The sequence below is a fragment of the Chiroxiphia lanceolata genome, chromosome 6, assembly GCF_009829145.1.
Source record: "Chiroxiphia lanceolata isolate bChiLan1 chromosome 6, bChiLan1.pri, whole genome shotgun sequence".
In the NCBI taxonomy this organism is placed as follows: domain Eukaryota; kingdom Metazoa; phylum Chordata; class Aves; order Passeriformes; family Pipridae; genus Chiroxiphia; species Chiroxiphia lanceolata.
This window is the reverse complement of record NC_045642.1, coordinates 57987082-58012618: the sequence shown is the minus strand read 5'-3', so window position 1 is coordinate 58012618 and position 25537 is coordinate 57987082. Positions and strand designations below refer to the sequence as shown.

General features: G+C 49.5%; 3 protein-coding genes across 7 annotated transcripts in view; 2 read left to right on the top strand and 1 right to left on the bottom strand.

The window, feature by feature from the left end:
* MTHFD1 (methylenetetrahydrofolate dehydrogenase, cyclohydrolase and formyltetrahydrofolate synthetase 1) overlaps positions 1-2735 on the top strand; it is a 41738-nt gene extending 39003 nt beyond the window's left edge. For all 3 annotated transcript variants that reach the window (XR_004357482.1, XR_004357481.1, XM_032689943.1), the window contains exons 27-28: positions 1513-1621; positions 1797-2735. Coding sequence is in view for 1 of the 3 variants with exons in the window: in XM_032689943.1 (XP_032545834.1) it covers positions 1513-1602 (90 nt within the window). In the remaining 2 variants the exon portion in view is untranslated. The remainder of the gene's footprint in view (positions 1-1512; positions 1622-1796) is intronic.
* Positions 2736-5764: 3029 nt separating this feature from the next.
* AKAP5 (A-kinase anchoring protein 5) lies at positions 5765-11987 on the top strand. Its single transcript, XM_032689944.1, has 2 exons — positions 5765-5852; positions 7050-11987. The coding sequence occupies exon 2, from the start codon at positions 7718-7720 to the stop codon at positions 9614-9616; it is 1899 nt and encodes a 632-aa protein (XP_032545835.1). The 5' UTR covers positions 5765-5852; positions 7050-7717; the 3' UTR covers positions 9617-11987.
* Positions 11988-20582: 8595 nt separating this feature from the next.
* ZBTB25 (zinc finger and BTB domain containing 25) lies at positions 20583-25122 on the bottom strand. 3 transcript variants are annotated; one of them, XM_032689708.1, is made up of 3 exons: positions 24744-25122; positions 23346-23525; positions 20583-22175 (listed from the first exon to the last, which is right to left on the bottom strand). In XM_032689708.1, the coding sequence occupies exons 1-3, from the start codon at positions 24797-24799 to the stop codon at positions 21038-21040; spliced, it is 1374 nt and encodes a 457-aa protein (XP_032545599.1). In that variant the 5' UTR covers positions 24800-25122; the 3' UTR covers positions 20583-21037. The 3 variants fall into 3 exon arrangements, with proteins under 3 accessions (XP_032545599.1, XP_032545601.1, XP_032545600.1); XM_032689710.1 differs by lacking the exon at positions 24744-25122 and adding an exon at positions 24191-24262; XM_032689709.1 differs by lacking the exon at positions 24744-25122 and adding an exon at positions 23603-24166.
* Positions 25123-25537: the final 415 nt, after the last annotated feature.

The following is a 25537-nucleotide window of genomic DNA, read 5'->3' as shown; positions in this document are numbered from 1 at the left end:
GAATCTGGAGGTGGAGAACTGCAAAGCTCCGTGACTCTTCAGTGATACATAAATAAATAGGAAATTTCTTGCTCTGCATGACCAGATACTGGCAGGTGAGAACAGGAAAACCCCTCTGGGCACTTTGAACCTCTTAACGCCTTCCTGAGAGGTTCTTGAGGGCAAAATATTCGTACAGCTAAGCACAAAAATGAGGACTGAGGGTCCTCTCCGTGGCCCCCCTAGTCTCTACCTGGGAAGGCAGTGGCTCTGACAAAAAGCTGGTGCAGCCCTAGAATTCATTAGAAAGAGGAGACCTGAAGTGAGTTTTGCCTTTGCATAAGCCATGAAAGACCTGCAGTGGTGCTGGACCTGTGGGACTGGAGTTAGCACTTTTCAACAGCTTAGGAAAATGGGCTGGAACTCCAAAAGCTCCCCAGACAGTTTTGAGAACAGCAGAAAAAGCCTCACCAGCAGAGCTTTGCCTCCTTGCTGCTTAGCTTATGATCAAAAGGAAGATGGGGAGGTAATTTGATTAGCGTGCAAAATACTTGCTCAGGGAGAAAATACCAGGTTGCCAAAGAGATCTTTAATCTAATGGAGACAGGCATAACAATACTGACTGTGAAAGCTGAGGCTGGGTGATGCAGATAGAAAATGAGACCTTTCAAGGTCTCCCTTTTTCATTACAGCAGTTAATGACCACTGACACAAACTACCAAACATGGGCACAAGTTGTCCACTTTTGTAGAGCATCCATGTCTAGCCTGTGTGTGCTGCTAGGCTAAATGCTGAGTTAGGGAAGGGGAAGTGTTCTCAGCTGCATGAATAAATCAGGCCAAGTGTAGTTCCTGCCAGCCTTGCATTCTGCATCCCTGAAACTGGGTGCTCGGCAGTGGGACAAGCGGAGAGGACTGGCCTGAGGCAGGCCTGGTGCTGGCAGCTGCTCTGTGAGCTCTACCACTGCACAGCCCTCCTGAAAATGTTCCAGTCAGGAGAACGGACCTCTTCATCTCTTCCTAAGCTTTATCCCAGTTTAGAAAAAACAAAACAACCCCCAAACTGATTCAACTCTCAACAGTAATTATTCCTGATTATTTAACACTTCTAGTTCTAGACTCTTTAAAAGTTGTAATCACGTCAGACTTTACAGTCGGCAAAGTTGTATTAAAACATGTATCCTCACTTTGGTACCCAGAAAACTGCCACAAGTAATTATCTCACCACAGCAAAGTCCATGAACACTCCTCTAACAGTGACCTGGTCAGCTGATTATCAAAGTACTTTGCCAAATCTTGGGCTCAGTCACTGGCAGCTGCAGAAACCAAACTGAATCCTCATCATAAAAAGGAAAAACCTCAGATCTGTCTACTCATCCAGGAGTTCCTGGTTCTCACAGTGTACTTCAAAAGGGTCCATGACTGGCATCCTGCTGGTCTGTTCATGTGCAAAGCTGTTGCCATCGTAGTCTTCAGTATCTTGTGCACAAAATGATGCTGCCGCCATTTTAACATTCTCTCTCTTCTTGTCCAGATGAGCACTATGCCAGGACTTCCTACAAGACCCTGTTTCTATGACATAGACTTGGACCCAGTGTCAGGAGGAGTAAATGGGCTCTTCTGAAAGGAATAATTAACCAAAGGTAGGTGCCTTCTTGAAGGCTTTCAATATCGGGGCTTTATTTCTCATCTTGAGATAATGGAGTTAAGCCAATCCCATATTATGCCATATGTCTCCAAATGACATTTGATTATAATTCAGCCTGAAAGTTGCCTGCAGTAGTATATAATAGTAATTAAATTTATTCTTGTTTTTAGCTCCCAGAAGAACACCTGATGAATCATGTAAATGGAACTTGTGCCCTGATCTTTTTTTAAGTCAGAACAAGATATGACTGAGAATGTAGTGAAAGAACTGACTGGAAGGAGGAGTGCTGAAGAATCGACCACTAACTTTTAATCTGTAATAATTTTTGTACTGCTGCATTCCAAGCTAGTCCACACTGAGCATATAAACCGTACTTCCTCCACAGACCTCCCGCTTCTAAATTGTAGCTGAAGCAGAATACAGAAGCTTGGGTTTAGTGACCTCTTTTGATTCAGTGACATGATTTTAATAATTAAAAATCCTAAAGCTGGAGCTCTTTGAAACAGTGTTGGGACTTAATTGTCTTAACCATAGGGGTTTTGTAGCATATATTATCTTTGAAAGCCTTGTACGCTGCCGTTTCCCACTTGCCATCCTGAGTTCTCTGTTCCACTTCTCGCACTGAGGGGGGAACCACTGTGCTCTGAAACTGCGCCAATGTCATTTAAAAGAGGGAGCAGGGAGGAATCCCCTTCGCTCCTCATCTCTCTCCAGAAGTGCTTGCCCTGCCTTCTGCTATGAATCATTCCTGCAGGCACCTGAGCCACGTCAGATTTCCCTGTTAGAAAGCCCAGCTGTGACTGCTATATTTTACTGCTAATGGAATGAAACCTCTGGATATCAGAGGTGAAGGGACTGGATCTCTGGCCCATAACTGTGTCTGTACCAACTGTGTCTTTTGACCCATTTTATGCTCAACAATAAGTGCAGTTACACCACTGATAAGCCTTTTTTCCAAAGGTACCTTTTTGGTGAAGAGAGACAATGCAAATAGTGATCAAGTGAGTGGTAGCAGGTTTTGTCCACAGGCCAAAAATCATTTTGTAACATGAAGATAAGTGTTGCTACTGATTTTTTAAACTAATATGAATAACTGGCAAATACTTCAACTTTTGGGTTTTAATGTATGCATTGAGATTACTGAATTAGAACTTATTTCTGTGATTAACTGCACAGAAGCAGCAATCCTTGTATTGACAAGTAGGAGTGATTATTGCAGTAATAAGTTGCCTGCAATGCACCAGGGGGTGTGTGTGCATTTAATCTGGTTTCCTTCCCTAGATGATGTATGTCATCTATAGGAAATAAACTACCTGAATTATTCGGTGAATTTGATGTACTTGCAGCTGACTGCAGAATATCTGAATTAAAACTTGTGAGGCCCATCTGCTTGTATCAGAACTGAATCTAAAAACGTTCTGATTTTGGTGAGAACTGGGAGGATCAGGATGTAGGTGTGCACCAATGCAGGGGAGCATCTGTAGTACACAGGTATTGTGTGTGTGTGTGTGTATATATATATATGGAGAGAGAGATTATATCTCTTCAGTTATTCAGGAGGAGAGAATAATTATACAAAAGTTACCTGGTTGTGACACAGGCAGACAGAACAGTTTAAATAGCATTTGAGATGCATTCACAGCGTTCTAAAATCTTCCTTTGGATGGTGTTCAGCTGAGTACTTATTGGCAGCCAGGTCTGCAGAGCACACTCAGGGCCCTTGCAGGGGGTTGAAAGGGTTGTTCCCCCATGGCTGCCCCAGCTCCCTGCCTGGGTGACAGGGCCTCTTCACCTGCAGCTCCTCGGCCGAGCCTTCCTTCCAAGCAGGTTGCCAGAGTGGATGCTGCCAAGTCTGCTGTCAGTTCCTACATTTAATCTTCCCTGCTACACTGCTTTTCTGCAAGTGCTCTGTGTTCCACCTTCATTTTATGCTTATGAAAGATGGGATAAGTGCAAATTTATGCGAAGATTAGCCTCATTTTAGTTTAGCATGAGATCACAGCCATGTGCTTGAGAGAGATGGTTCAAGAGGTTGCTAGTCCACCTCCTGCAGTGAGGCACAGCCCCAGATCAGGCAGGAGCTGTTTGAGGGTTGGCTACGCACAGCAGGACTGGTGGCAACAAGGCATGAAGGCCAAAAAATAGCCCCAAGAGCCAAAAAATCGCCCTGAGCGTTTCCAGAGGGGAATGTTTTCTAACCTGCACTTTCAGCCCCTTGGGATGTGATCTCTCCTCTCCCAAGTCTTGGTCTTGCAGAGATGATACATAAATAGGTTGTTTTCTTAACTCTCTCCTTTGCAGCTAAGCATGCCAGCTAGGTCTTGTCCTTTCAAATAGGACACAGAGGACACTTAATTTTTTCTAACTAAATACTGGAAGGTTGTCTTCTCCTCCTGTTGCCTAGAGAAAAAACTAATTATGTACAAATTTGTTCTCTGTGGACTATTTGTGGGCCCAGAGCCCTTAGTTGGTGTTATGACCATCCGTCCCCCGAGCTGTGCTGTAATGAGAGTCCTGCATCACATCATGTAAGAACTAACACAGATTTATTTTCTGGAGTAGTGCAAGGGGCAAAAGGGGAGATTGTTGCTTGGTTGGCTTGTTGCACGTCACCAGCACTTGTAGGCCCAGAAAGAAAACTGGCTCCAGCTGGGCCAGGAACTTTTTCTGACCAGATCCCAGGCTTGCTGCAGACCCTTTTATTTATTTCCCTTGGACCACAGCCTGTGGTGTCACCATCTGCCCCGGGAGCATCAGGAATAATTGAATTCCATGCGAAGTGTTCCCAAAATGGAGTTGATGGGAGCTTGCCTCCATCACACCACCCCTGAGGCAGTGCACACATTCCCCATCCTCACATTATCCACCCTCTTTCCTGCTGCATCCTCCCCTCCCTCCTGCCTCCGACTGCAAGGCGGAAAAAGCTCCTCACGCTGAGGGGCCTCACTTGGCTTTAATGCAGAAGTGGATTGTAATTAGAACCCACCGCCCACGCCGGGGGAGAAGCCGTTTCCAAATGAAGTTTATTATCCTGAGTGAATGCAAGCAAACACATCTCACAGGGGAGCTTTTAAAAAGGCAATTCCTCATGATGCTTAATGCACTTTTCTGCCCTCCTGGCTGACATTTCAGCCCATCGAACCCATTTTGTGCCTTTTTTCCCGTGAAGAAGCCAAAGAGGGGGGAGGCCATGTGTATTTTTCTAAGCCTGGCCTACACTGGAAGCCACTTGCAGGTTCAAAGTGCTGCTTTGCCCAGTTGCTTATGTGCAAACACGCTGTGAAGCAGTTAATGTCTGCAAAACCTCTGTGGGCGTCAGTCAGCTCCCCGTGGAGATGAATGGGGACGTTCAGGCATCTCAACTATAGTTTCCTGTAGTTCATCAGCTGCACTTGGTAGTCCTTTCTCCAGAGGCTCTCCCATCAATCATAACAGCTGGAGACATGATTTTTTTAAAGTCAGATCTCAGCTGCTCTGGACAGAAAAAAAGCTCATACGAAAGAGGCACTTCCTCTGGTATTCTGGGCAGGGAGTAGTTTAAAGCCAAGAGCTGGCTGTCCTTACCTCCACCTCCGAAGGTGTAGCTCCTGCAGCACCCCCAGCAGGGTGTGCTAAAAGCTGTGCAGGTTTCAGGTGGGACCCGAAAAACAGCTGTCAAGAGCAAGACCCCCTGCCCTCCTTCCCACACCGCCAGGCAAACGCCAGCGGTCCCTCCTCCCTGCGGGGTGTACACCCGTCTCCCTTCCCGTGCATTGGGATCTACAAACCACAGCTCGATTCCTAGGAAGACCTTTGCCTCGAGTTGTATTCGTGGTTTTCGTGTCTGCTGCCGCTGTGCGCAGCCTGGGAGGGGACGAAAGGTTACTCTGCCAGCGGGAGAGGGATCCTGCCTCACAAGGAGGGATGCTGCCTTTCCAGAAGGGAAGGATGCCGCCCGCGAGAAGAGCGGTGCTATCCCGCGACAGGGAGGGACGCTCACAAGGAAGGGATGCTGATCAGCGAACAGGGAGAGACGCTCTCCCATAGGAGGAAGGAGGCTGCGAGCAGGTGCCGGCGGAGCCGGGCCGGGGCGGGAGGCGGGCCGGGGGCTGGCGGCGGGGGGCGGGGGGCTGCCGGCAGCGCCCTCCCCGCCGGCCCGGGGGGCGCGGCTGCGGCGGAGGCGGCGGCGGCGGCAGCGCAGCCGCGCGGAGCGGAGCCGGGATGGGCCGGGATGGGCCGGGATGCAGGTGAGGGCGCGGGGGGCGCGGGGGTGGCACCGCCTCGGGGGGACCCGCGGGGGCGGCGACACGCGTGGGGTTCGCGGGCCGCCGCTGCGGGCGCTGCCCGAGGAGCACCCCCGTGCCCATCCCTTCGGAGGGGTCCGGCTTTGAGGGTTCCCCTTGCCCAGGGCGGGGGAGCGGCGGTGCCGGGCGGCTCCTGCTCCGCACCCGCGAACGCCCCCAAAACTTCCCGGGCGCGGGGGCGGCGGAGCCGGGCTGCGCTCGGGGCACCGGGAGCTGCGGGTGCGCGCTCGCACGGCTCTGACAGCTCCGCTCGTTCTCCCTTAAGATATTATAATTAAAATAATAGTAATAATAATGATAATAATTGTAAAACCCAAAATGTGCTGCGGGGGAAGCGCGCCCCGGAGCCTCCCTTTAATCACCCTACTCCTGAAAAGCAGAGCACAGAATGCCGTGAAAAGCCCTGCCCGGAGCCCCCGAGCCCATCCTGCAGAAGTTGTTTGCGGTAACACATTTTTGCATCTTTCCATCCCAAAACGTTTTGATGGTGTTTCGAGGTAGCGCTTTTTTTCCCCTTTTTTTTTTTATTTTTTCCTTTTTTTCTTTTATTTTTTTTTTTGTTAAGGGTGACACACATCTTACAACATCACCTCTTTGATGAGCACACGCGGTGTTAATTGAGGTTGCTATGGGAGGCATGCACGTAGTATAAATAAGCTCCCTTCTTGCCATGTGATCTGGCTTTTGTATTCCACAAGCCTCCTTTTTGTATTCTCTGTTTTTGCATATTGTCATATGGTGCATTAAAGATAAAAATATCTGCTGTCTCAGGGTGTAATTTCCCTAGCTGGAACTATGAGTGCATATGGAGCAGTGGGGAAAAGATTTAGCAAACCATAGGAAAAAAAATATATGTGTGTGCATGTGTTATATGTATTCACCATAATATAGGCAGTTATACAAAAAAAGTCCCCTTTTACCACATAAAATAGCAAAGTAGTACTTTCTGTGGTGGAACATCACTGGGTTGACATCTTGTGGCCTAATTTTGCCTTCGGATATTGATGCTAATTAGTGGAAATAAACTGCTGTAGTGCATCCAGTCTGCCTCCCAAAATGAAATATTTAGAGAAAAAAAAGTTTTCAATATTTTTTTTTTAATTGCTCTACAGGTCTTATCATTTGTTTGTTGTGTTCCAGGTAAAAGATGAAGCCTCGGTCACGCTTCACAGCAAACTTCATGTAACCTGTGAGGGGAACTGAAGCAGAAAGCAAAGCCAAGGCAACGCAGCATCTGACCTTGTCACTGGGGGGCAGAAAACAGCCACTGGTTCCACTGGTGCTTCAATCAAGCTCCCTTGTGCAATGTGGAATCGCAGAGAGCTCACAAAGTGCAAGTTCTTTCCAGGTCCGTGGGGTGAATAAAAATTGTTAACTCTTGGCTTGATTTGTCATCCTTTGGGGGAAAAAAGAAAGTATGTCAGACTGGCATTATATAGTCGCTGCTGTTAGACCAAGCTCAACTTAGAGTGGGTTTATTCCGGAGATGAGAGTGACTGTGGCCAGCAAAGCCAAGGAGAAACCAGTTCAACACCACGTCTGCCCAGGATTCCTTGGAGAGGTGATGAAGTGAGTAATAAGACGAAGTGGGAGTTATAAAGCAGATGCGATTGCTCCAGCAGAACTTCTTTTCACTGCCACATCCGCTCGTTACAAAGCAGCTAATGTTATTTGGAGAACTATTTGAGGAAAAAATGCACTTTGAGCATCTCTGCAGTTCTTGTGTCTGAGGCATCGATCAAGAAAATCGCTACTACAACGCAGACAAAGGAGGAGCAAATGTGGTGAGGGCAGCTAAGGAAATTCAAATGGAGAACCCAAAGGAGGTAGAGACTCCCAGCACAGGGGCGACGTGCTCCCCGCCGGAGGAACAAGCAGAAAAACCCTCCATGCTCTGTTTTAAGAAGCGGAAGAAGCCCTGTAAGAAGGGGCTGACTGTGAAGGATGCGTGCGAAGGAGCCTCAGAGGAGAAAAGCCAATGTGTCAGTGCCGACCAAGGGGAGGCAAAAGTTTCCAGTCCCTCACAGTCCTCCAAAGGAGCCTGGGCAGCCATCAAAAACCTCACGAGGCCTCGGAGAAGGCAGAAATCCTCCTCACGGAAGAAGGTGCCCTCCGATTCCCAAGTGCAGCTGGAGGTGGATGCTGAGGAGAGCTGTGCACAAGACCTCCCGAAGAAACGGGAGAGCTCTGGGGTGAAGATGCCCTGCGTGCGGTTCTCCAGAAGCAAGAAAAAACCCAGCCCCTCGGAAGCAGTGGAGGAGTCGGAGGGCAGTGTTCAAGCAAACCAAGTGATGGGTGTTTTGAACAAAGCCAGTGAAGAGCCAGAGAATTTGGCCCCGATGGACAAATCTGAATCCTTCAGCCCAGTCTCTGCAGGGGAGGGCCAGGCTGCAGTGAAAGAAGACCAGGTTATAGTGAAGGAGGACCAAGCTGCAGTGAAAGAGGACAAGGCTGCAGTGAAAGAGGACCAGGTTACAGTGAAGGAGGACCAGGCTGCAGTGAAAGAGGACCAGGCTGCAGTGAAAGAGGACCAGGCTGCAGTGAAAGAGGACCAGGTTACAGTGAAGGAGGACCAGGCTGAAGTGAAGGAGGACCAGGCTGAAGTGAAGGAGGACCAGGCTGAAGTGAAGGAGGACCAGGCTGAAGTGAAGGAGGACCAGGCTGAAGTGAAGGAGGACCAGGCTGAAGTGAAGGAGGACCAGGCTGAAGTGAAGGAGGACCAGGCTACAGTGAAGGAGGACCAGGCTACAGTGAAGGAGGACCAGGCTACAGTGAAGAAGGATCAGGATACAGTGAAAGAGAACAAGGATATAGTGAAAGAGGACCAGGCTGCAGTGAAGGAGGACCAGGCTGCAGTGAAGGAGGACCAGGCTACAGAGAAGGAAGACCAGGCTGCAGTGAAGGAGGACCAGGATACAGCAAAGGAAAGTGACAACTCTGTTGAGAAGAGTGAGCCCTTGACAGAGCCCACACCTGACATGGAGGAACGTACAGAGTGCACTGTTCAGTTGGAGATAACTGATTCAGAGACAGTTCATGAAATAGCCCAGGACAAACTACAGGAAGGGAGCCTACCCCAAACCACAGATGATGTGGAGAGCAGGGAAGCTCCCAAAGTGCCTGTTTCCAAGGATCAACCCAACAGTGCCCCTGAAACCACCGAGCTGCAGGAAATCCCTAATATCTGCACAGAGCTGCCTGAAGGAGATGAATCAGAGAAGAGCATAAATCTTTCCAAGGAGTGCAAAGCTGAGGAGACTGTATCAGAGTTCAGCGAGTCAGCATCCAGAGACAATGGAGCGAGTGTGCAGGAATGCTCCAGCCATCAGGTGACATCAGAGGCAAACGTAGGCGCCGGCATCGGCGTCGGCATCGTCATCACCATCACTGAAGCTGAGGACTCTGACAACACCGACTCTGACCAGGCCTATGAGCCGTCCCCAGTTCTGCACCAAAATAAGCAAAAAGGGAATAAAAAATCAAACCAGAATGCTGATGTTGGTAAAAAAGAGGGCTCTGAGGCTGGTGGTGGTCCCCAGGCAGAGGACAAAGGTCTGGGCGACCAGGGGCACAGAACTGGGGAGCAGTACGAATTGCTCCTCATAGAAACTGCCTCTTCCCTTGTGAAGGCGGCCATTCAGTCATCTATAGAGCAGCTGGTCAATGAAATGGCCCTGGAACAGAATAAACACAACAGCTTTCTGTGATGACAGCTTTGCCCCCAAGAGGAAGAGCAGAGGGAGTGATTTAAAGCTCCATTTGGCCTGGGGGTGTGTGCGGAGAGCTCAGAGGGCTCCCAGGGCCAAGGTGTAGTTAATTCTGCATGCCCATTCAGTTGTGTATCTATGTGAAATGGCTCCTGGGACGTGGGCAGACCCTGCTACATACACTCTGTCCCCTGGGGCCTCAGACAACACCATTGACTGCAGCTGCAAAAAATGAAGGTGTTACAGTGACTGTATTTTCATTTATCGGCATATTTATGTCAAGGCTGCATTTCTGCCACCACCCATGCCAAGTTCCCCCACTGTTCATGCTGTAGATCAGTATATACCATGTGTTTAAAGAAAGGTCCTGAGAGGCAGCGAGTGCCTGACCTGCTGCTGGGCAGGATTTGGGGGCACGCTGGAACAGCTGGAGGTTTGCCTGGGGTATGTTGGAGATGAGGGAGAGCAAAGCAACTGCAGTGTTAACATGAAGACATCCCTGTCAGAAGGGCTCAGGCCAGTGTTTAGTGTTGTGAACTGTAGGCATTTGCTACCTACAGGCGCCAGGAGCCGCGGTCACCGTTGCTGTCACATCGTGTGAAGCCGGCGGGTTTGCAGTGAGCAGTGTTCTGTGCTCTTCATTCGGCCTCTCCCCCTGCCACGAGCAGCCTGTGCATCTCCAGACGTGTTAAAGCACAGCATCAGCCGCTCGCTTTGCTGACCCCGGGCTGCACAAATGCCAGGAAAACGACAGCACTTCCAGGAGGGCCTGTTCTTGCACCATTAAGCTCAACGGGCAAAAGCTCCCTGCAGCATCACCGGCGTGGGCTGGGTGGGAGCAGTGCCTGCTGCAGGCAGCCTCTTTCCTCTCCCCTCCCTGGCCATCCTCCCTCCCAATCCTGGTGTCGTGGTGAAGCTGTCCTCAGATGTAGCATATTTTTTATATATATGGCATGTGATATAAATAGCAGTGAGCTGCATGCGTGTTAGCAGTCAGCATAGTTTGGGTAGCTGCAATGTTCTGCCAGCACTGGAATTGCTTTGATTTGGTCTGGGCGCTGCTGGCGTCCCTGGGTGCTGGCGGCAGCCATCCTGCACCGCTCCCCGCTCGCCACAAAGCCCGCCTGCCTTCATCCCAGCCCAGGCATCCCTTGGGAAACGTGCATTATGCCCGGCTCGCTGCCACCGGCATCCGGCCGGCTCCGGCACGCCATGTAGCTCGCCCTGAAACATGCAGTGAAATGCTGGAGTGATATTACTGAAGTCCTCAGGGAAAAAATCTAGACATGGAGGGCCTGAGGACATGGCTGGAAAATGCCTGGACAAGCCCATTGCCATCAAAACCCATGAACTGCCCTGCTCCGAGAGGGTTTGCACCGGCATGGCGTGTGTGTGCGAGCACCACCTCCCACTACAAGCCCTCCAAGAGAAAGGGGCCTTTTAATAATTTGGGATTGTGTCTGCATGGCTGGGATTTATGTCCAGCTGTGGGCAAGGCAGTGTGTTCCTCTGAGAAAATTCTCCTGTGTATTTCTCAGCCGCTACAGAAATAGCAGCCACGCCTGGCACTTGCTCACTGACCATGGGCGGTGCACTGAGATTTCCCTTCCCAGCATAGGATTTGGATTCCTGCTAAAATACAAGGGCTGTACATGTCCCTAGGCTGTACATGCCCTGGTGCACAACCACATTTTAAACTTTGATAAAGCATCTCTGTTGTTACGAGAGGACTGTGAGCAGCGAGAGCCATGGCTCATTTCTGTGCGAGTAAAACTTAAGAAAAATCAGAGGATGTTAAAAAAAAAAAGTGTCTTCTTTTTCTTCTGTGTATTTATTTAATAAGTTACCAGATATCGATAATTCAATGTGTACAATTTTAATGGCTTTGTACTTCATACTGGTCCTTCCAGGTATTTTGCCATAGTTTTGAAAGGGACTTTTAAAGGACTTTTAGATGTACCTTTGGAGCTGCTGCAGCACCCAAGAAGAGCCATACTGATACTGGGGGTTGCTTTTGGAATTATACCGGGCACTGTGGCAGGTCAGTGCCAAGCAAAGGGCTGCTGTGCGGCCCTGCAGGGGTTGGCTGTAGAGGAGGATGTCCAAGTTCTAGTAAATAAACAGAAAAAGACCCCGTGGGGCCAGGCTGTCATCTTCTGTCAGCCCACTAAGCAGTTTCAGTATTGCCTTATAGGTGAAACACATCTTCAAAAGAGGAGGAGAATGGCAGAAATGCTTTGGTCCAGCCCTGCCCTGAGACTGTTGCTCTGTGCCCAGGGTTGTGTTTGCATCCTCTCTGTAGCTGGTTTTCTCTCTGTTATAGGTGTACATAGAACTGATGATTATTTCATTAAAGCTGAATGTACCTGTTGTTTTCTTGCCTTGTGACTGAGTGGGCAGCTGTGGAGAGATTTTATATGTGGAGGGATTAACTCGTGCTGGTGCCCTATTGTGTCCAGCTTTTTCAGGAAGCCGTAGAGTGAGCAGAAAGAAATCGTAAAGTTGGTGGCAGACACAAATTCTTTGGAGGCTTGCTCTTTCTCTGCTCTTTCTGCAACCTTTCCTTCTGGTTGCTGGCTAATCATTTCTACTGCAGAGCCCTGGCTGCCCAGGGAGTGCTATAAGGAATTTGTGAGGGATCACAAATCTCTAGCAGCTAAGAAAAGCCATCCTGCTGTCCCATGGGTAAATTCCCTGTTAGATGCCCTGTAGTACCAGAGGAAAATGTTTGAGGCTCTGCAGACTGACAGGGGTCAACCCCCGCTGCCCATGAAATGGCACAGCTCTTGCTGATCCCACACAGGTGGTTTGGTTTTCTCTGCAAGCCACTGGTTCATGATTCCTGCTCCCAAGGCTTGAGATTGCTGTTCCCAGATGCACAGTTTGGTGCTGATGGGGTCTATTATAGGGACAGGACCTCGGGAGGGGGAGCAGCGAGTTTAATGCATCAGCATTTTCTGTGATGGCTCAAATGGACCGCGCATCCTAATTTATTTTTTTTGCATGACATCTTCCATGTAATTTCTTTAGGCACTACAGCATTCAGAAAATATGGGGGAAAGAGGAAATACATATTTAATAGTATTAATACTATTTATTCTTTCAGGTTTACAGAACAAAATATAGGCTCATAACAGCCACTAATGACTTAATTAAGACTCCCTACTCCTTCCTTGTGATTAGGGAGTAGAACATGAATAAAATATTTATTCTTTTGGAGAAGGAATGATAAATTTACTATTGTAAAGGAGTACTGGGCCAGGAAACCTGTGAAGATGTGGCTGTGTGGTTGTGCCAGAGCACCAAAGGGTGGCCTGGATTTAAGACTCTATTCTTTGTCAACAGCTGAAATAAACTGGAATAAACACAAAATCATAAAATCATTTAGGTTGGAAATGACCTCTAAGATCCCCAAGTCCCACTGTTAACCCAGTACTGCCAAGGCTGCCATGTCCCCAAGTGCCACATCCACATGTCTTTTAAATACCTTCAGGGATGGTGACTCCACCACTTCCCTGGGCAGCCTGTTCCAATGCTTGGCAATCCTCTCAGGGACGAAACTTTTCCTGATATCCAGTCATTTTTATAGCCCCATTCAGATTGCTTTTGAGCTGTCTGGCTCCTTATCAATACAAGAAATTCATTGCTTGCTGCTCTCTGAATTATGGAAGTTGTTCTTCTGCTCACCCCACAGACTGTGCTGCTGCTTTTGTCCCAGATGTTTCCAGCACTCTCCTCACAGCAGGGACAATTTGGCTTTATATTCAACAAGTTCTCTACCCCTGCTTTGGCTGTGTCATTTTGAATGTTTTCATCTCCCACAGCTTTTTTATATTAGCAGCAAAGAAAAGAGTGTTTAAATAGTATAACTCTTGCCCAGAAAGGCTTCCAGGGGGATAAAAAGCTTTTCTGTTATGTCAACACTGAGCCCAGAAGAAAGCAAGCGTATCCACTGAAAGGTTCCTTGTGGAAATTGCTGGTAGACAATGATGGCACAAACAAATACTGTGTTTTCTTTCCTGCCCTGGGACACCCAAAGTGCATTAGAAATGCACAGGGCTGGATCTCCAGCTGCTGGAGGTCACGGCAGCTCTGTAACGCTTCAAAGGACCAACTCTCCCATAGCCAGGAACCTAGTGTTTGAATCCAAGATGCAATCCCTGCATAAATGATGGACATTCTCATATGTGTCCTTATGTATAAATGAAAATCCAGTTGTAGGTTTTGTTGGTTTTTGGTTTGGTTTTTGGGGGTTTTGTTGGTTTGGTTTTTGGGGGTTTTTTTCCCACAAATGTATGTAAGAAATTGAGTAAACTCATGAAATACACAGAAATCCTGGTCGGCACTTGGGATGGATGGATAGATGGATGGATGGATGGATAGACGGATGGATGGATGGATGGATGGATGGAAACCAGACCCTGCTGACAGACTCACGTGTTAGGGCAATGAAGCCCTAATACTGCCTGTCTTACAGCTAGAAGCTTTCAACATGAGTAACTCAAAATGACGAAGTGCTCCAAGAAAACAGATTGATTTAAATAATTGCTTTAATATGATTTTACCTCTGCAGTTCTATTTCCCAGAGAAATGGTTCGTGTTAGCTCTTGTTGTGTGGTATTAAAATAATGAAATATTTCCATTTGCAAACAGATAAAATCTTAACATTAAATGTGATTTAAAAAAAACACAAATCAATCAGAGAATGTTATTTTTTACACAGTTATTTAAGCAACAATATAGGTTAACATTTTTTAGGAGGCACAGCTTTCATGTGTCTTTCTTTTTGCAGAAAACTGCGAAGAGTGCAGTTCTTCCTTGCCAAATTATGGGATGCTGCTGTGGGGTCAAAGTCCTTTTAGCTGAAAAGTGGGTTTCAGCAAAAATACCCAAACCCAGCATTTTAAAATAGGATTTTTTTATATAAAAACTGACAAACAGGCTGATTACAAAAGGGAGGGAGACGTTAGGAAAACACATTTTGCAATTCAGATTGCCAAGATGAAAGTATCTGGCTGGCAGTCACCCTGTCAGTCCCTAAGTTAGACCTCGCAGAGATCAGTCTTCCAAACCTCTTTAATCTGGAGGAGGTGACATCCCCCCACCCAGGTGGGTGCCCCAGCTGGGTCCCTTCTGCAGGTACCGGTGTCCTTTCAGGTGGTGCCTTTCCCGTGCCAAGTCCCGGCATGGGACACACTGTGCATGGACACACTGAGCGCCACTTTGCCGCTGTCCCCGAGAGGAAATTTAAATCTGGAGAGGGATGTCACCTCCGTGCTCGAACACCAGTCGCTCGTGTCACATTCGCTCTCTCCATTTGCCATTTCAGTGAAGACACGAGGCTGAGGAGCCGATGCGTCAAGGCTCGGTGCTGTGACAGCTCCGCGTGACGGGAGACTGGTGAGATGGCAGCTGGGTGGGAAGCGCAAGTACTCCGACTCCTACGGAGCTCCTGAGCATCCCCACAGGGAAGGAGGAGCGGCGCATCCCCTCGCTGCTGCCGGCAGCCTCAGCCGCTCGCTCTCTGCCTGCCAAATGCTCCCAGACTGCTGCTGCACGAAGGCGTCGGGCCCTGGCGCAGCCCAGACAGCCTGTAGGTGAATTTGCATCCCATTTGCTAGCTGGAGCAAGGCGGGGAAGGCCGAGGCGCTGGAAGCTTCTCGTCCCGCATCTCCCCTGGAGCGTGTGGAGCAGCCGTGAGGCCGCGGGCGGGAGGCAGCGGGCTGGGGGGGTGTGCAACAGGCACAACAGGAACGCACAGCTGCACCCCGCTCATTAGGGCGGTGAGTCAGAGCCTCACGACCGCACCGCGGGGGTAAAAACAGGCTGGCAGGGGATGCTCGGCCCTAATGACAGGCCTGGGTGCCTGCTCTGCTGGCTCCGGCGCTGCTGCGGGGCGGCGGGGGTGACCGCAGCCGGAGCGGGTCCCTGCCGGGGTGGCTGCGGGGACAGGGGTGACGCTGAGCATCAGCATCAGCCTCCGCCCCCGGCGCTCTCGGCCGGAGCCTAGCGAGGCTGCACGCCCACCGCTGGATCCCTGTCTTAGTGGCTGACACCACGGTCCTGCCTTCCAGGGGGTTCTTCTCCTACATCCATCACCCCCGATGCCTCACTGGTTTCCCTGTCCTGGTGCCTACATCCTGAAAATGGTGGGTTGCAAATCCAGCACCAGGAGGGACAGAGGCCTTTATACAGTGTTTTCTTAGGCTGTTTGTCCCAATAACAGGAGGATTCACATGGACTAAACATTGCCTGGTTGCTGCATTGCCCTATGCATCCCGGGAGGTACACCCAGCCATGTGCTGCTGTGCTGCCTGGAACCCCACAAGACTTTCCATGGGCATCTCAGCTGAGGTGAAACCCAGCCTAATGTAGCAGAGAAGGTTGAAGAGCTTTGCTGCGCCTTTGTTCAGAGGGTGCAGCCTCTGGTTTGGAATAGTTAGTGGAAACATTTCCTCTGGTAGGCTCTTTTGAAGTTGTGTCATTACTGTGTCCTAATGAAACATGCAAATCCTGTAGGTGCTGCGATTGCATCTCAGGGAACTCAGTCCTGACACAGCTCTGGTTGTAAATATTTAACTGGCATATAATTTAGGGCACATCCATCCTCATTATCTTTTTACTCCCGATTTCTAATTGCTCAGAATATATTTTCCTAGTGCTGCAAAGCCTGCTCAGTTGCAGCTCTTTTTGGCAACCCTGGACAAGAGGGGAAAAGGAAAGGCTGAGTTTTATTAAACAGGGAATCTGAAGATCGTGGCAGTGATACGGCACAACCTGTTGCTGGCAGATTGCCGTGGGAGGCCTTTGACAAGCCAAGAGGAAACCTCCTGCCTTGGCCACTGACAGCCCATGGTCCAATTCAATGATGCTGAATTGCATATGCTGAGGTCACTTTTCACTGCACTTCTGAAGGTGTCACTTACACAGGATTAATACTTTCTGCCTCCAACATAGTAGAAAACTGTTCAGTATCAGCATTACACTAAAGAGTAATGAAAATGAAAGCTCACAATAGCAGTACTTCATAGTCTTATTTTTAACTGCAGTGCTCACTGCTTCAGGTTTACATCCCAACAGCAAATTTCCTTTCCCTGTTCCACCTCCTCAGTGTGCACAAACATCCCAAACCCCTCTGGTAAGGGGCACTGCACCCACAGAGGGCATGCCAGCCCTTCCACACCCCCTGCACGCTGCCTTCACTCGACTCTGCAGTGATTTGACAGACAACATGTGAGTGAAGAGCCTGCCCGAAGGGCTGCTGCAGCCAGATGGCAGGAGACACGTGTTTTACCCACAGTCTGTGCAGGAGGTAAAAGGAGCTGAAGGATTCTTTATCCTGCATGGAGTTGGGGTGAACATGGCCTGGCCATCAGCATCACCTCCAGGCAGCAGCAGGGAAATGCCAGTGTCACTCTGCCCTAGATGACCAAAAAATCAAGGTGGAAGAGGTAAAATCTGAGCATTTGCAGGTGAATGCTGGAGGGGACGAGTTACCTTTTAAGCACAACTTGTACACAAGTAACAGGCACAGAAGTCTTGCTCCTCTGACACCAGTATTTCAGGAAAAGTTCAACCTAATGCTTTTGTTGCACGAGTGCTACTAAACCACATCTCCAGCCACCATAACAAGTAGGGAAAAGCAAGTTTCTCAGTAAAACAACCACACCCCATGCTGCAAGGGGGATAAACTTTTGTCCACACACTTTACTGCACCCTAACCAGCCCAAGAAACCCGGCCCCTGCTGGACTCTGTTCACCATCAGAGTACTAAAAATAATTCAAAATATTTCAAATTACCTATCTTAAAATTGTTTATCATGTTCTCTGGTGGTTGAGCCAGCTTTCAGACCAGCACCCAGATACATGATGACAGCTACTGCAGCACTTAGTGGCATTTCAGAGGTTAATCTGAGCTCAGTGAGGAGTCTTCTCATGCTCAGGGGCTTTGGCAGGGATCTGAACCCCAATCTTCCCATCTTTACATAAAACATGAGCTGCAGAGCCCACAAAGCACTTCAATGAATGTGGTTCATCAGCTCAATACCCCTGATGATGGGACCCCTTCAAAGCACAGGACAGATGTCCCTGGAATTTTGAGACTTCCAGCCTTAAAGTATTCTCACCCTGGGTCTTTCTGTGCCTAAGCCTATGTGCATCTATCAACCAATTACAGATATCCAGATATTCTGAACACTGTGACAATTTGTTTTAGGGTTTTATGAAAACAAAAAGCAACAAAACACTACAAGAAATTAGTATTTGCCAAACCCAGCTGTGCAAGTTGGGCTGATTTCCAAGAATGCACCAGCATAAAGGTTAAGCACTTAGTAATTCAAGTGCCTTCCACATACAGTAATAAAACTTCTCATGATGTATCCAGGAGCAGCTGCTGCCCTTGCTTAGCAAATGTAACTGTCCTGTAAAATTATTTTCTATTCATAAGACTTGGAGAGAATGATATTTTCATGTTAACATAACTCAGAGCTGACGACTTCTGTCTCCAGCTTTTTCTGTGCTTTAATTATAACAGCACTTTAATGTTTGCAGTAGAAAACTGCTGAAAAGGCATTTCTTGTATTGCAGACGATGCAAAAAATGCCTTTGGCAGATGTTTGATGTCACAGATGTTCAGCACCGCAAAGCTTAACCAAAGTATACCCTAAAAGGGGGTGTGAAGGTAACAAAAAATAATCTTTTGTAATGTTTCAAAGACATACAGGGTACACACATGACACAGCCCAGGTTTTGGTATGATTTTGGCTTTGCTGGTGTGTTTGCAGTCAGCAGCATGGAGTCACTGCCACAGCACATACACAGCACAGCACATACATGGCACGTACAGCTGAGGGACACTTGGCTCCTCTACACAAGACCATAGTTTTTAGTAAAGCTCCCTTTTTAATGGGCAAGAAGTGAACAAAACAGTCCTGCCCATGCCCCTGAAGATGAGCAGCATGTCCTAGAGGTGCCTTCAGCACTGCTGCTGCTATCCTTGCTGCTGTCCCCTGTACTGAGCTCTATTACCACTACCCTGTTATCTCCGCAGAGACATCAAAAGCCCTTTGACTTTCAATACCAATTACTTCAGGCAAGTTAGGCATCTAGTCAACGATCCAAGGTGCTTATCTACTGACTGAATAGTAGATATTCAGTCTCTCTACAGCTACAGCCACCTCAGCAGACGGATGCTCCTCCCTGTTTTTAAATTAAATGTAGGAAGCAGAGGGGAGCAAGTAGCACCCAGAGAAGCCAGCCCACTTGGTAAAGTGGCACATACAAATAGGGAATGATCATAAAATACCTTTTTTTTTTTTTTTTTTTTAACCCATCATGTAGAAATAGAGGTCAGTGGAAGCCTGAGGGCATTTGCCCCAGTTACAGGCAGCCCGTGCTGGATGTGATTTAGCCGATGCTATTAGCCCGGGAGAGACGCAGACGGCTCTCTTCTAGGAAATGTTCTGTGTGAATTGCTGCGTGCTCAGATGCAGCATCCACAGGCCTGGGTGTCAGCAGCGCTCTGTTTATTTGCTTGCTTTAAAGAAAGGCTTCTAAAGCAGAGTTAAAACATGTTCTCACCAGGCCCCCTTTAATGGGTACACACAGCGAGGAGCACTGGGGCTAGCAGGGAAGCACACCCCAAACCACAGCCTGCATTTTGTAACATCATCTGGGCAGGCTCAGAGCCTGTTTGTTTTGCTCCTTTGTCTTCAAACACAATTTGGCAGCTCTCGGTGGCCAATCCGTCCCCTGGAGTGTGTAGCTGCCTGCCCAGGAGAAGCAGCAGCCGCCCTTACAAAGACCTCAGATGGTCTTTTAATTCAGCAGTGATTTAATTGCTGCACTTGCTCCAGGACAGTTTCAAAGAAGATGGCTCAAGGGTCCCGACTACAAAGAGCTTTGGAGCAGGCATTCTGACAGTAAACTGTTCTCGCCATTGTTCAGGCTCCCCCTTTCCAAAGGCAATGACTCGGCTCCACCAGGACTGGCAGGGAGCCTCCAGCTTCTCAAAAACTGGGTAATGAGATTATGGGAGCAGCTCAAGAGGCTTTTGCTCTGAGCTGCAGAAGAGACCTTTGCGCTCTAAGAACTTTGTGTGCCTCCTCGGGGCCTTGTGATTAAGAGCATCTTTGTGGGATGGGCTGGAGCCTATCTGGCAGGAAGCCTGGGATATTTCAGGTAAAAAACTAGAGAGGGATGAAATATGAATCCAAGAGGAACACATACAATTTTAAACCCCTTTAAATCTGAAGTTAATTACCCTTCAGATAACAAGCAATGATAAATGAAAGGCTGAATGGGGCTTTGAGGAACGTGGTCCAGTGAAAGGTGTCTCTGCCCATGGCAGGGGGACTGGAACTAGGTGATCTTTAAGATCCCTTCCAACTCAAACCATTCTGTGATTACATGAAAGGCAAAAAACTTGCATGTCACCATTTTATGGTGGCTCTGCAAGCAGAGAAGAAATAACATATTATATGTTTGCTCTTAGCAAATACACAGATTGTAATATTTAAGACCATGTTTGCTCCAAGCTGTTTATAGAGTCAGAAATCATCTTCACTCAGAAAATACGAGCGCGGTATTTAATCCTGTAAACACTTAGGTGATGATATGACTCCTCTCCAAGAAGAGAGGACAGCTTCTTTGCAGCTTTCCTTCTTCCTTGCAGAGAAGGTGGTCCAATAATGAGACATGGTCCTAGAGGGGCATCAAAATCTGTCTCTGCTCATGCAGTAGTGGTTAACGAGGGAGGAGTAGGAAGGAAGAAAAACACATGCAAATCCCTAGAGTTTAAAAGTAAATTTAGAAGACTGTACTGACGAGGACTCCAGGGCTTGTCAAAGTGAAGGTTGCCACCCCTACATCAACACTGCCAGTTCTCTTGAAAAGAGCAGCCTTATGGCTCCTGCACATATTTATGCAACGATATATTAACTGCAGTTATACAACATGAACTTCAGGATTCATCTCCTTGAGATATTTATTTTCAAACAAACTGTTTGGGAAACACAATACACATTTCCCTCTACATTTCCACCCATCTGGTTTCAGAAAAGCAATTCTATGGGATACAAACAGTCCTAGGCACCGCACAAAGTATTAGACAATGTTTAAACCTCACACCCAGCGGTACAGTATTAACTCGAGTAAAGCAGAGCAGGAATAAGTTCACATTCAGGAAAAATGTAACCAAGTTACACAGAGGCTTCCAAGAAGGACTTAGATGGGAATTAACTAGAGAAGTTAGAGAAGTAAAAAAGCAAGTACACAAATCAAAGTACACAGTCCTTCACAGTTATCTCGGGGGTGAGGGGAATGGTGGTTGAACAAAATCTGCTGCAGAGAGCAGCCACTCCCTAGGTGGAAAATGCCAAAATATCCAGAGTTTCAGCATCTGAAGGCAACACAGGGGGAGAGCTACTCTACCAGGATCGTATCAACACTTTCTTGGATGAGATCTGACTCCAGTATACATTCATCTAAGTGGTCTTGGGACAAACTGGAGCTCTTACCCACACTCTCGCTGTCACAGTAAGGATGAAACCTGGGGGTGGCGGGGCTCTCCAGCCTCTGGCAGCGGCTGTATTTGTGCTGCTTCCCCCTGTGCGTGTACATGTGTTCCAGCAGCTGGCTCTTCCGGAAAAATGTGCGGCCGCAGACAGTGCAGATGATTTTTCTCTTTCTTGAGAAAGAAAAGTTACAGTTCAGCTCCACTGGTTCGTGGTCCTTGGAGATGAGGGAGAGCTGGCCGATCTGCAGAGGCTCCAGGTCGCTGCAGCTTGGATGCTCCAGCTGATGTTCATCCTCCTTGAGGAGGAAGGCCCTGAGCCGGTGGTCGTCCCCAGCCTCCCTGTCCTCAGTCAGAGGCTGCACCTCGCCCAGGTCACTGCTCTCCAGGATGGAGGCCGGCACTCCGAAGGGCAGCGAGCCCGAGACGTGGGTGTGCAGGTGCTGCCGCAGCCCCCCCCGGGAGTCGAAGCGCTCCCCGCAGTAGTGACACAAATGCACCTTGAGGCTGGCCTTGGCAAAGATGGGGCTGGCCACCTCCGGAGAAGGAGGGGTGCAGCTCTGGGACACCACGGGCTCCGGGTCGCACCTCTCCTGCTTTATGGAGACCGAGAGCTTCGGACGCTCCTCTGCCGGCTTGGTGAGAGCGGCGGGCGGGGCAGAGGGGCGAGCGACCTGCTGGCCCAGGGGGCCGTCGTCCAGGCCGATGGCCAGGGACAGCTGCAGCTGAGGGTGATCGCCCTGGGCCGCAGACCTGCCGCCCACCTTGGGCAGGCTGTCCTTCGCTCCCAGGCGTTCCTTTGCCAGTTTGTGTGCCGTCGAGATCTGGATCCCGTACAAGTTGGAAGACTGGACCGGCTCTGGGGAGAACGCTTGGTTCATCTCGATAGCGATGTGGGAGAGGTGGTCTGCGTGGAGAAAGCGGATGCCCTCCTCCAGTCGGCTCTGGCTGACGGTCTGCTTTGGCCCTTTCCCAGTGTACATGATATGTAACAAGTAGCTAAATATGTCAGGCTGGATGTCTGTTGGCTGAATCTTTATGCATTCGCTGAAACAAAACAGATGATTAAGTACATACAGGGATCCAAGCTAGCATTACCTGCCCATTTGCTGTCAGTGCTGCTGCCTGCCTCCCGGTTTATGAGCAGCACTCCCCGCCAAGCCCTGCAGAAGTGCATAAGCCCTGTTTGCACAGCAAAGTGCCTGAGCCTGCATTCATCTCTGTGACTCTAAAGACCATGTGCACACCACAGCTGGGGACGGTGCGAGTGGCCAGCTCCCAGTCACCCCGTCACTCGCATGCAGAGCCAACAGCAGCTCTGTGCCACCGCAGTGATGCCATGCAAGCATCACCAGGGTGTGCCACTCCAGTAACACCAGGCAAAGAATATCTGTGTGTTTAAGTAATAAATTCAGCTGCTGCTGCTGTGTAATCTTTATGAGCGTTGCGCTTAAGTGTCAGTAAACAACATTTATAGGGAAAGGCAGTTAACTCATCTCACTTCCCGCCAAAGGGTGGCACGGCTGATCCTAAGGCTTATTTTGCGACGGTGGTGGAGGCCATGACCCTCAAAAAGGAAGGGGAATGGAGAAAGGTTTCATCCACTGCAAGCACCAAGCTCCAGGTCAGAGGCCAGACCTTGGCACCAGTGTTGTTATACCTGCAGAACCACTCCTGACCTGGCCAGGTGAAGCATCTCAACAACAGCTTGAAATGAACTGATGATCTCAGTCTTGGCCCTTATCTGCCAGAGTCTGAAAAGCAGAACTGTGATAAGGCTACAGCTTCTCGATTACTTCAAGCCCATGGATCTTGCCAGAAGTGACAGTCCCACCCTGCCAGCTTGCCTACAACCTAATGCAAAGTAGTGGACACGGGCAGAGGAGGTACCAGGTTATCCCTGGATTCCAAACCTGCAAGGTTCTCACTGCAGGAAAACAGTGGTACTTACATGTTTATTTTATCAGGTCACACAAATGTCTCATCTCCAAAATGTAGGGCCTGATATTACCAATGCTGACTAAGAGAGTGGTTTTAAAGGACAGCACGTTCTGGATTGGGAATGTTTAGGGAGCCAAGGCCTGTGGTGGGTTAGGAAAATAATATCAAGCCATCTAACATCTCCACTTACAGTCTTTTAGAGTCTGATGCCTTTAGAAAGGAGAAAAAGCAGAACATTGAGAGTGATTAAAGGATAGAAGAAGTGTGTGTTCTTACCTTGTCTGATGAATAAATATCATCTTAAAATAGTTTGAAAAAGCAGCGAGCACCGCTCTGTGGGCTTTGAAGTAAACATCTCCAATGGCAACTGTGCAGTCACACAGAAAGCCAAACTCTCGCTGCATGTTCAGCTGCTGGAGGAGGAGGACGCTATGACCAGTGGTATCCATGGTGTGCCTAGGAGCAAGAGACCAAGATGTTCATCTCATGAAGAAATCACAGAGCTCCCAGAGGCTCAAATGTGGGTTTCTCACCACTGAAACAAGTTGGGCGCCTGTCATGGAGCTTCTTCCCTCCTCCAGATGGTCCCCGCACCCCAATTCAATAGTTTCTCCTACTGATACCACCGCTGGTACCCAAAATCACGTTCAATGAGCTCAAAAACCTTTCGGGGACTTTTCCATCTGCCCAGCTACGCTCGGAGCTGCTTCTCCCGCCGATTAACTACGCTCCGTGGGGTGCCAGCACTAACTTTAAACCCGGCTCGCGTTTTCCCGCTGATCCGATGGTGCTTTCCACTGCCCCGCGGGGGCACAGGGGGAGCGGGGCCGGCGGCGGGGCCGAGCCCGGCGGCTCCTGCACAGAGGAGCCCTGTGCGCCCAACAAAGCCCCCATTGTGCGGGGCTGAGCCGCCCGCGCCCCGCCTCGCCGGCGGCCCCTTTGCAAATAAACGCTGATATTTGCTATTGTTTCAGCAGAAAATTATGGGGGGGGGGGAAGGAGGGAGCGAACGACACACAAAGAGGGAGGCGGCGAGCGCGGCCTCCCCGGGGAGCGGGACCAGCGCCCTCCCCTCCTTCCCCTCCCCTCCCTCCCTCCGTGCCGGCCCGGCCCCCGCTTACCCGCCAGGAAGCGCCGAGGCCGCCCGCCCCCGCTAGCTCGCCCGGCGGATGGGGTGGGCGCTGCCCCCCCGCGCTTCCTGCCGCCGCCGGGGCGGGCCGGGCTGGGATGGGCTGGGATGGGCTTCTCCTGGAAAAAGTGAGCGCGGCCCCTGCGCGCTCCCTGCGCGCCCCGGCGGTGCGATGGGCGCGGCCCCTGCGCGGCCGCAGCTCCTGAGGGACGGAGGGAGGGAAGGAGGGGTCGTGGGCACCCCCGTGGGGGGGATTTTTTTGGGAGGGTGCGTGTTTTCCCCTGGGCTCACCCTGGGCTGAGGGGACTTTGCTTGTCGGTGGCACAGTATGGCGTGCTGAGCGCCTCGGCCGTCGGTATAAAAGTGGATTTTTTTGTTGTTGTTGGACTGTGGGGGTTTTTTGTGTGGGTTTTTTTGTTTTGTTTTGTTTTTTTTTGGGTTTTTTTGTTGGTTTTTTTAACGGAAAAAAACAACTGTGGAAGGGAGCTTTCCCCGGCCTGCCCGCTCGTGAGAATGGATGCAAAGATACGATCTGGCTTCCTCACCAGTGTCTGCGGCCTCGGCGCTGCTTTAACCACGACGAATCCTGTGGACACACCATTTCCCTGTCAGGCCTCCCCCCGTCTCTCGCTGAGGCTAAACCAGGGGTTGTTTTAGGCGAGAGCAGCTGCTCTGCGTGAGGTGCCTGGCAGAGGAGGGGGCACAGGCAGCAGTGCCACCCTCACCCCTATCACTCGGCCACCAGCAGCCCCTCCTGAGGGTCCCCCTGAGCCCCAGCCGGCTGCTCTGGTGGTCAGTACAACCTCTGAGGTGTCTTTACAATGAATGTAACCAAACTGCTTTCTGAACCTGTTTAAACTTCCAGTCTGTCCAGCCTCCTGCTGCCGTCAGGTTAATTTGATGTCCGCAGCTTGTTTCTCAGCTGGAAAAGGCAGTGAAAATTGCTATTTGTGTGCTTTTGTCATGATTTTGGTGAATTTTCTAAGATCTGTCACCCCCATCTCTTCCATGGTGTCTCTCCTGGCTCAGAGCCTCTGCAGAAGACATTCAGAAGACCTCAGATTATCCCTCTTGGTTTTCTCTCAGCATTTGATATTTTTTAGCCCATTGTCCTATTGCATTCCCATAATTGCAATTCCTGAATATTTAGGGCAAATAATGCCCCCGGCCCCCCAAATCCAGCAGTCTATGAGACTGTTTCCAGGTGGCCTGAGCCTGAGCAAAGGATGGAGACGGGCTCAGAGAAAATAAAGTGTAGGCTTCAAAGCATTTTGATCCATGCAGTGATTGCTGCTTATCCCACTGGCCAGCACAACTTTCTCTTTTCCGTTGCCCTATG

What these genes read in the sequence shown, in the direction of transcription:
- AKAP5 (XM_032689944.1), top strand. Translation starts at nt 7,718, where the DNA reads ATGGAGAACCCAAAGGAGGTAGAGACTCCCAGCACAGGGGCGACGTGC.
- ZBTB25 (XM_032689708.1), bottom strand. Translation starts at nt 24,799, where the DNA reads ATGGTGTGTCCACAGGATTCGTCGTGGTTAAAGCAGCGCCGAGGCCGC. An exon ending in CGCCGAGGCCGCAGACACTG is followed by an intron (nt 23,526 to 24,743) that starts GTGAGGAAGCCA and finishes TCTTGCTCCTAG; the next exon opens with GCACACCATGGATACCACTG. An exon ending in ATATTTATTCATCAGACAAG is followed by an intron (nt 22,176 to 23,345) that starts GTAAGAACACAC and finishes GTTTTGTTTCAG; the next exon opens with CGAATGCATAAAGATTCAGC.